The following is an 8736-nucleotide window of genomic DNA, read 5'->3' as shown; positions in this document are numbered from 1 at the left end:
TTGAACTTAGAAAGCAAATTTTTTCTACCAACTTAAGAGTTTTACTAATAGCAAAATGCCTGATAACACCATTAAAACGCATTGAAAGGAATGTATCTACTCACTTTCCAGATCTATGAATAAATCTCACATGGTCATTTGTATACATAATAATCTATTGTAGTTGAACTTATCAAGTCAATTAAGTTACAACATAAACAAGGATAAATCACCTATCATTCCCAAACTTTGCGCTGATGGAGAACAAAACTATAACCAATTTCAATACAAAATCACAGGGTCACTTTTTATTATAGTTCAGTGACTATTAGGCTACTGGTCACTACAAAATCTCAATACGACAGTTCAATTACAAGATCAAAAGATCAAAGCACATGAGATAGGAAAAGCAAATTTAGTTCTAAAGCCATGCAAATCCAACATCAGGTGTTAAATGTTTGATTTGAAGCACTTCACCTTGGAAACTCAAATGATATAATCAGACCACTCAAAGATAAAGGAAGTATGGTCCATGAATTCCTGGGCACATCCTCAAGCTTAGATGGCTTCTCTTTTCGGAGATGATGATCGATGGGTTTGAGAGTAGTTTGATCGATGGAAGAGGAAAATAATGTGTAGTAATTTGTGAATGGGTTTGTGTTATTTTATTCAATATTCACTTAATAAATTTACACCAATTAATATTCACTTAATTAAACAATTAACATTTAATAAAATATATCGTCGTTTGTTAATGTGTTTAGGATTAATATTTTAGTTTATAATTAAAAAAAATCAGCCTATCTAAATTTACACCATTTCTAATTTAACTGGAGTAATAGAGATTTGATTATAATAATAATTTTAATTTACACCCATTTCTTAAAAAAATAGAATGTCTATTGTCACATACTGATAATTAAAATGACATTTTATTTATAAAATTGCCACCACATTTTTAATTTCATCCGTTTTTAATATCACTGGTGTAAATTTTAAAATTATATTCTTCTGTTTGCACTAGTGAGTATTGTTCTTGAGTAATACAGGCTTGAACATTTGCTGAACTAACATCTTCACCATCTAACTTTAAACTAACTTTCCATTGGTTGATATTTTGAATTAACATCTATAAGGCTAGAAGTAGACGTTTTTTCTAGATTTTTCTACATGTTTTACATGTTTGGGGTTGCTACTATTTTGTTGTTGCTGGGTAGTGCTGCTGGCTTTTTTCTGTCATTGCTAGTATTGGCAATTTTGATATTTATGGGTCATTTTAGTACGTTTATAGTTACAATTATCTTGTACTTTGTCTCAATTTTATCCAACCACGTTAACTATTTAATTTACTTGTACATAAAGCAACTAACAAACAACATACAATTAGGAAATTGGTCATCAGTCATCACTCACCACCAACATGCAGGCTATAGCTATTGCAGATTGGTAAGGTGGATCAACCTTTATTTTACATATCTAGATAGTTCATCTCCCTTCACATGGTGGCTTTTGAAGTCTCCACAGGAACCCACATAAGATGGTTTACAGGAAAAAAGTGACACACTGGAGTATTCTTCCCAGCCTTAATTCCAAGACGCTTGAATATAATGTGATCTGGGTTCCACTCAGATGTATCCAAATGACAAATTCCAAGAGCTTCCATTTTGTCTCCATTCTCATCACCAACAAGTGTGACTTTGAACACTTTAGTCCCTGTTGCTATGTAATGGCAATAGTGAATTGCATATGGGTAAGGTAGGGGATGGCAAGCTACCCATTTTGGAGTATGAATGTCTTGTGATACTTCCAAAATGGTGTACTTCTGTAGAGGGGCAGCTGTAGGTGTTGACATGCTTGTAGTGAGAATACTATGTTTGGTGTCTGAACCAAAAATTGTGTCAACAAATTCAAGCATGGACTCTAGAGAATTGGCACAGATCTTTGTCTCTCCAGTAACGGTTTCTCCTCCACACTCTTCAAGTGTTTTTATCATCGATTTAGCTTGAGTAGAATCTTCAGGGATTGAGAAGAGTTGTAGAACACTTGGAAGTTGAGATTTTGAGAGAGGAATGGTGTCAGCCTCTTTTTTTGAGAGGTATGGAGAAACCTCTTGGACTGGAAACTGGAGGGTCATTACATGTCCAACATAAAGATCATTGATATCGAAATATCCTGTCTTGAAAGCTTCTGTCCGATCCGTATTGGAAGATGCAGACCCTTCTAGATCTTCTGTGTTTGGAGAAGTGAGGCCTTTGTGATCAAGGGTATAGGAGGTAATGTAATCTGTTTGTTTGGCTTCATGGTTACCATAGGCAGTTACATAAGGTTTATTGGATTCATGGGTTTTGGTCCTATACGATGTAATGTAATCTGGTTGTTTGGCTTCATGTTTACCGTAGGATGTTTTGTACGGTCCATTGGATTCATCGGTATGAGTCCTATATCCGGTATTATAATCTGGTTGCTTGGCTTTATGGTTACCGTAGGAAGTTTTGTACGGTCCATTGGATTCATCGGTATGAGTCCTATATCCGGTATTATAATCTGGTTTCTCGGCTTCATGGTTACCGTAGGAAGTTTTGTAAGGTCCATTGGAATCATGAGTATTATATGAAGCTGCATAATCTGGTTTAGTGTGTCCGTACTGTGTAATGTAAGGTTGTTCATTGGAATCCACATCTCGTAACTCTGTCTTCAAGTCTCTTGCAGTGATGCCCTGTCCATTCTAAAAATGATGTCAAACAGAATATTAGCGACCCAATTAATTGGCCAAATATATATTACTATTAGTATAATATTACGGTAACATGCCTCATCTGCATGGACCTTTAATTAAAAAAATGTTAGGGCATGTATTTTCTCTACAATTATATCTGGCTAAAGATTATATTCAAAAGAAAAATTATAGGACAGAAAACAAAATAAATATTTAAAGTTGATGAAAAAACTAAATATGTAATTGAATTAATTACCATGAAGAAGAAAAGGAGTAAAGTAAGAAACTGAAGTGCTAGTGTCTGAGCCATCTTTCAGTGTTGTGAGTGAGTTTCACTTGAAGATAACTGACCATTTTATAGGCGCTATTGAGGCTTTAAAGAAGGCGCAATTAGAGATCTAATAACATATATCATAATGGCTTGCTTGGTATACAAGGAAAACCATGAATTGAATAGTGTAACATAGCACAGTTAGTGAAGTCCAATCTTATCCATAGTACTGCATCAACATGGTTTGTAAAGACGAATTTGAAATTAGAGTTAAAATTTTTAACGTGTATGATCCCCTTTTCTCTCCCCGAGAAGAGCCTTCTTTTTTAAATGAATAATTTAAGAGGAGTACTCGGAAGATGTGTGGCAGCTCGGACAAAATTAACAGACCTTGTGAAGAGTTTAATTTATCACATCCATGAGAAGCAATTTAAGAGTGAAAATTAGAAATTAAGTTTTAGCATGTTTGGGAGAAAAAAGTCTTGCTTTCATTATAGTTTGTCAAACCAACTAAATACGGTTTTTTGTGATTTCGGTTTGGCTCGGTTCAATTTTACGGTTTTTTATTGGGCCGGTTCGATTTTGAACACCCCTATAGTTTGGTATGAATTGTGAGATATTATATATCATTTGAGTTGAGTTATGTTAAAAATTTCAAATCAAACAATATAAGATCTGAACATATGTTTATAAGTTGGAGTAGTTCTCACCCTACAAGTCAGTTTTGTAGAAATGAGTTATAATCAATCATAATTCTTATAATTCGTTCAGCAATATGCTAGTAAGTTTCTGCTATTGAATTACCCATCATTTATTTTCATGCTGCACATGATCAATCTTAGGTGCGTTAAAAATCCTAGCAAGTTTTCCGTATCGAATTATCCACCATTTATTTTCCACGCTCCAAATGTCGAGTCTTGGGCATGATAGAGTGCATTAAACATTTCCCATCAGACAATATATTATTTAATATGTGTGCTTATCTATTTATACTTATAAATTTCAAAAGAGAAGAACTGTATCTGTCTAAGCCAGTTTCAAATGTATTGCACATTAACACTGTGAAGTACTTATCAACTTTGAACTCCATAAAAGCAAAAGAACAAAAACTAGATTAACCATTCTATGAAAGTCATCTTCCAAATAGTTGTATATTCATGACTCGCGAGTTACAGTTATCAACTTTTTTAGAAATACAAATATACAGCACATAGTCTAGATTCAATACTCTGTTTCCAGGACACCATCGATAAGACCTAACTCCAAAGCCTGAAATGAGAAGATATAGACAAAAAAAATCTGGTAAGAAATCTTTTAACAGTAAAACAATTAAGCTTAAATGCAGTTTTTCATTAACATGATTTAGTTGGAAATTTGATTTCTTGCTGGAAAGAGATTATTGTAGTTTAATTCATTTCTTGTTGGAAAGAGAACATTCTATTCTGGTTTCTTTGAAAAATTGTTCTATGTCGCATTAAATTCTTATTTCACAGTTACAGAAGAAAAACAGTTCATGTTACCTCAGAAGCAGATAGAAAACTGTCCCTCTCTGTGTACTCTTGCACCTTCTCTAGTGTTTGTCCGGTGAAAGCACTAAACATCTGATCCATTTTCTGTACTCAAAGCAAAAGGGGAAGAAGACAAACTCAGGTCTTGCTTTCCAAGAAATGTTAGATAAACTACAACAAGCAATGGAACCAAGTAAATGTTGCATTTGGAATGGCTCGTTGATGGTTTTATATCTAGAACACCCCTTCACACCAAGTTACTTGGGTTGAGAGCAAGGTGGGGTGTACAATTCTATCCTGCATGTGCTAAAATTTAACTTCTATAATCAATAATGATGAACCGCAACAGTCAAACTATTGAAAATTGATCAGAGAATCTTTGACAATAAGTCATGTATCTCATCTTTCAAAAGGCTTGTGAGTGATTTTATTATTTCTTCTGTCCCACAATAAAGTGACCCATTTGTAAAACAAAGTGTTCTAGGATAAATGATTTTTCTAATTTACATGGCAATATTAATTATGTTTTTCAATGTTATCCGTTAATGAATATTATCTTTATTAGTATCATTCACTTTGCATTTATGATACTTGCCAGGGGTAATTAAGAATTATTCTCTCTCTTGGCATTTCTATATTTTTCTTGTGTTAAATGCTCAAATGAATCACTCATTGTGCAACAATATAAGAGAGTATCTAACAACTTCCTTCAAAGGAATAAGGTTCTGTTTGGAAGTATTACTTTTTAGCTTATGGATTCTAGCTTATAAGTTCATATGTTAAATATTTGTTTGGTAACCGTCATTTTCACACAAGCTTATAGTTTATTGTTATTAGCTTATAAGTTATTTGATAAGCTATTTCAAGTAGCTTATAGCTTTTTATTTATCATTCAACTTTATCCCCATTATCTTAACTGAAAAATTTAAATATTAATTAAACATATTTTTTTATGACATCTCACATTTATAAACAAGCAACAGCTAATTTTACCGAACACTAAAAATTCAATAAGCTAGTTTATCTACAATTCGTCATCAGCTATTTGCTATAAACTATCCGCTATTTTTTTACGAAATCAGAGCCTAAGCATAAGATATACTAGTAGTCTTCAGGTCACAAGAATTTAAAGAGGCGGTGTCATAAATATAAATGTCTCAGCCAAGACTAAGTGAAAAATCTTATTTTCAGAAAAATCAAGTTAATATGAACATTTTGCAGCTGTCATATTATTAGAATTGTGAAACTTCAGAGGAAGAAAGACTAACATTGCGGGATATAACAGCTTCATTCACTAGGCGTCTCACAGCCTCAGGATGACCCTGCAATCAAATTAAGAACTGTTTCAATCATGAAGAAGAAGCCTATTGAGTATTGACCAAAAAACTTCACATAATTAACAATAAATTAACCTGCTACCTGTCAACCAAAAATACTTCAGTGGTTTTTCATGTAAGAAAGAACAAAATATTTTTCGTTCGTATCTGCTTTTTTGGTACAAAGGTATACATATATCTATATATCAAATACCAAACTACATAGTGCATGATATGATTAAATTGAAAAAATGTGACTTTGAAATTTTGAATAAAACATTTACATGGGAACAGATCAAATTTCTAACATAACTTCTAGATAATCCGTAGCAGCTTCTCCCGTAAAATAAAAGGCTAGGTCACATGCAACTTGGCACATCAGCCTCAATCTCAACTCAGGAAATTTATGTCTAGTTTTATAAAAGTCTGTAAACTGAAGGTAAGTAGGAGAAAAGTGTGCATTTGACTATGTTTATCATAAACAAGATGGCGCAATTCTTATTTCACCACTATAAAACACAGGACCATATTGTCGTTGTTATTATCCTCTTCCAACATCATATCGGTATCAACTCAGCTCCTAAAATCTTAAGTGCATCTTCTATAACAAAATTTCAAAAGCTAGACTCTTACCCCAAATCCACACTGTGGTTGACTCATCATAATGCGAGAATTTGGCATTGAATAGCGCATTCCCTTCTCCCCACCTGCAAGGAGAAGTGTTGCTTGGCTGGCAGCTACTCCAAAACATATTGTACCAACCTTTGGCTTTATCTGAAAAAACGAGGTCACCAAAAATGCGTTCAAGGTATAAACATTGACAAATAACTATTAAGGAATTAAAGTAGCTAACAAAGGAAAGAAAAGGTAGATTATAAAATTTGTGTGTATTAAGGCAAAATGGAGATGATAAAACCTTTATCTTACCCAAGACATGCAATCATAAATTGCAAGCACCGAGTATGTGCTTCCACCAGGGCAATTTATGTACATCTGCCAATAGAAACAGCTTAATATGAATCCCACGTTAGGATTGATTTAAGGTCAAATAACAGTGTTAAATCAAAACAAACCAGTATATCTGCTTCTGGATCAATAGTAGCCAAAGTCACAAGCTGCGAAATAACTCTCTGAGCCACTTGTGCGTTAATGGGCTGTCCTATGAATATTATACGATTCCTGAACAGAACAGATGAGAGATCAATAGCTCCTCCAGGAGTCACCACTGCTGGTGATATTGGCGGGTTCCCATTCTTGGCTTCAATTACACCATAGCTACAAGTAAACTGGAATATCAATAAGTTGTTCTTCATTCATTAATACTTCAGAAAAAAAAAAAATTGAAGACACCGAACATTAAACACATATTTCAGAGGTTCCTTGAAGTATCAAAGTTCAAGGATAAAAAGTACAGATAAAATTAGCTAAAAATAATACCCGTTTACTTCGAAGATAATCCCAGAGACTACATGTTTTCTTAGAGTTTCACAATGCACTACTTTACAACCTTATTACTTTATACCCTTGCACTTATCTTTCCAGGGAATAATCACATATGAGCTATGAAAATGGACAATAATTATTAAAATTCAAGGTAGGCCTAACTCATCCCTACAAAACCACGTTGTAACATGAGGGGTACCCCTTTTTATAAACTTTTTCCAGACTCTATCTTTAATCAATGTGGAACTTAGGCTTTCCCAATACACCCAACTCACGCTCATACCCAACACCATATTAGAATCTGAGTGACCTAACACTCATCCCTACAAAACCAGCTTGTAAGAACTTGAACTCTTTTCAGGCTCTATCTTTAATCTATTCGGGACTTATTTTTCCCAAATTCAAAAGTTCCTAAACCATACAAACACGTTATACTTATATATGCACGAAGAACTTGAAGGACTGATAAGGCTAAAAAAATTGTACCTTGTACTAACATCATGTGTATTTTTCTCATCAAGTTTTAATCGTAAACCACGGGTTTTACTTGATAAACCTGCATAAAGCAAAAACATACATATCACACTAACAAAATAACAACAAACACTTATCATTTCCACAAAAATAAAATCAGCGTTATGAAGGAAACCCCAAGTATTTTCTAATAGGGTCTTTTTGATAACCCCAATTGTTATGAAGTAAATTACTGAAACTACAAATTTCGAATTGCAAACAAAAGAAAACTGATTAAATTGGAAAATTACCGATTTTTGATGAATGGGCATGGGGGCTTGACAAGGAAGAAGTTATCGTGCAGGGGTTTCTGCAATAAATTTTCAAGATTTGAATGAAAATAACGCAAAATTTTAATTAAAAATAAAAAAGTGAAAGTTGTAATGGGTAATTCATATGGATATGAACCTGTGAGAAAGCGCGAGTTGGGAAGGGATTTTGCTGTGAGAAGCGATAGTGAAGGTGGGAAATGCAGGAACTGATAGCGCTTGAGATACCATTGTTTGAAACTTTTTGAAGCTTCAAAACAAGGCGTTATTACATAAACACGGAGTTTTATTCCATCTCATCTTGAATTCTACTAAGCCTGTTGAAAATGAACTTTTTTGGGCTATTTTGAGATGGCCCATTTTGTTGCAAGTCTTTAAATTAGCCTATGAAAATTAGACAAAAATTAGACAATTTCTTTATTGACCTCCCATCTTTCTTGGCCGTCTTTGCTGAAATTTCTTAAATGTCCCTTTACTTCGGAAATGCATCTCCCAAGTTAAAAAAAAGAGTGATTTCGGAGATGCATTTTCGAAATCACCTTTTTTTACGTAAAAAAAAAATATTTCGGAAATACATTTCCGAAAACAATATTTCGGAAATGCATTTCCGAAATAATGCGTGTTTTGGGGTTTAAACAAAATAGCCTCCCCATTTCCATTTACCCTAAATCTTTCAAACATTACAAATTATTTCTCAGGCATTTGCATAAACACCAAAGGC

At 33.6% G+C, this 8736-nt stretch overlaps 2 protein-coding genes across 3 annotated transcripts; both read right to left on the bottom strand.

The window, feature by feature from the left end:
• Positions 1–1297: 1297 nt before the first annotated feature.
• On the bottom strand, positions 1298–3047 carry LOC131633573 (BURP domain-containing protein BNM2A-like). Of its 2 annotated transcripts, none has more exons than XM_058904273.1 (2): positions 2952–3047; positions 1298–2704 (listed from the first exon to the last, which is right to left on the bottom strand). In XM_058904273.1, exons 1-2 carry the CDS (start codon positions 3003–3005, stop codon positions 1475–1477), a joined length of 1284 nt encoding a protein of 427 aa, XP_058760256.1. In that variant the 5' UTR covers positions 3006–3047; the 3' UTR covers positions 1298–1474. The 2 variants fall into 2 exon arrangements, with proteins under 2 accessions (XP_058760256.1, XP_058760257.1); XM_058904274.1 differs by having other exon boundaries at positions 1298–2695; positions 2952–3006.
• A 1008-nt stretch (positions 3048–4055) lies between these two features.
• Positions 4056–8314, bottom strand: LOC131633576 (ATP-dependent Clp protease proteolytic subunit 6, chloroplastic-like). The gene is made up of 9 exons (XM_058904276.1): positions 8155–8314; positions 7998–8056; positions 7720–7789; positions 6864–7065; positions 6718–6783; positions 6424–6564; positions 5743–5796; positions 4487–4579; positions 4056–4235 (listed from the first exon to the last, which is right to left on the bottom strand). The coding sequence occupies exons 1-9, from the start codon at positions 8244–8246 to the stop codon at positions 4188–4190; spliced, it is 825 nt and encodes a 274-aa protein (XP_058760259.1). The 5' UTR covers positions 8247–8314; the 3' UTR covers positions 4056–4187.
• Between the last annotated feature and the right edge of the window lie 422 nt (positions 8315–8736).

Source organism: Vicia villosa, unplaced genomic scaffold (genome assembly GCF_029867415.1).
Source record: "Vicia villosa cultivar HV-30 ecotype Madison, WI unplaced genomic scaffold, Vvil1.0 ctg.001143F_1_1_3, whole genome shotgun sequence".
Taxonomy (NCBI): Eukaryota; Viridiplantae; Streptophyta; class Magnoliopsida; order Fabales; family Fabaceae; genus Vicia; species Vicia villosa.
Note: the sequence above shows the minus strand (reverse complement) of the source record. Positions and strands in the feature narration are given on the sequence as shown.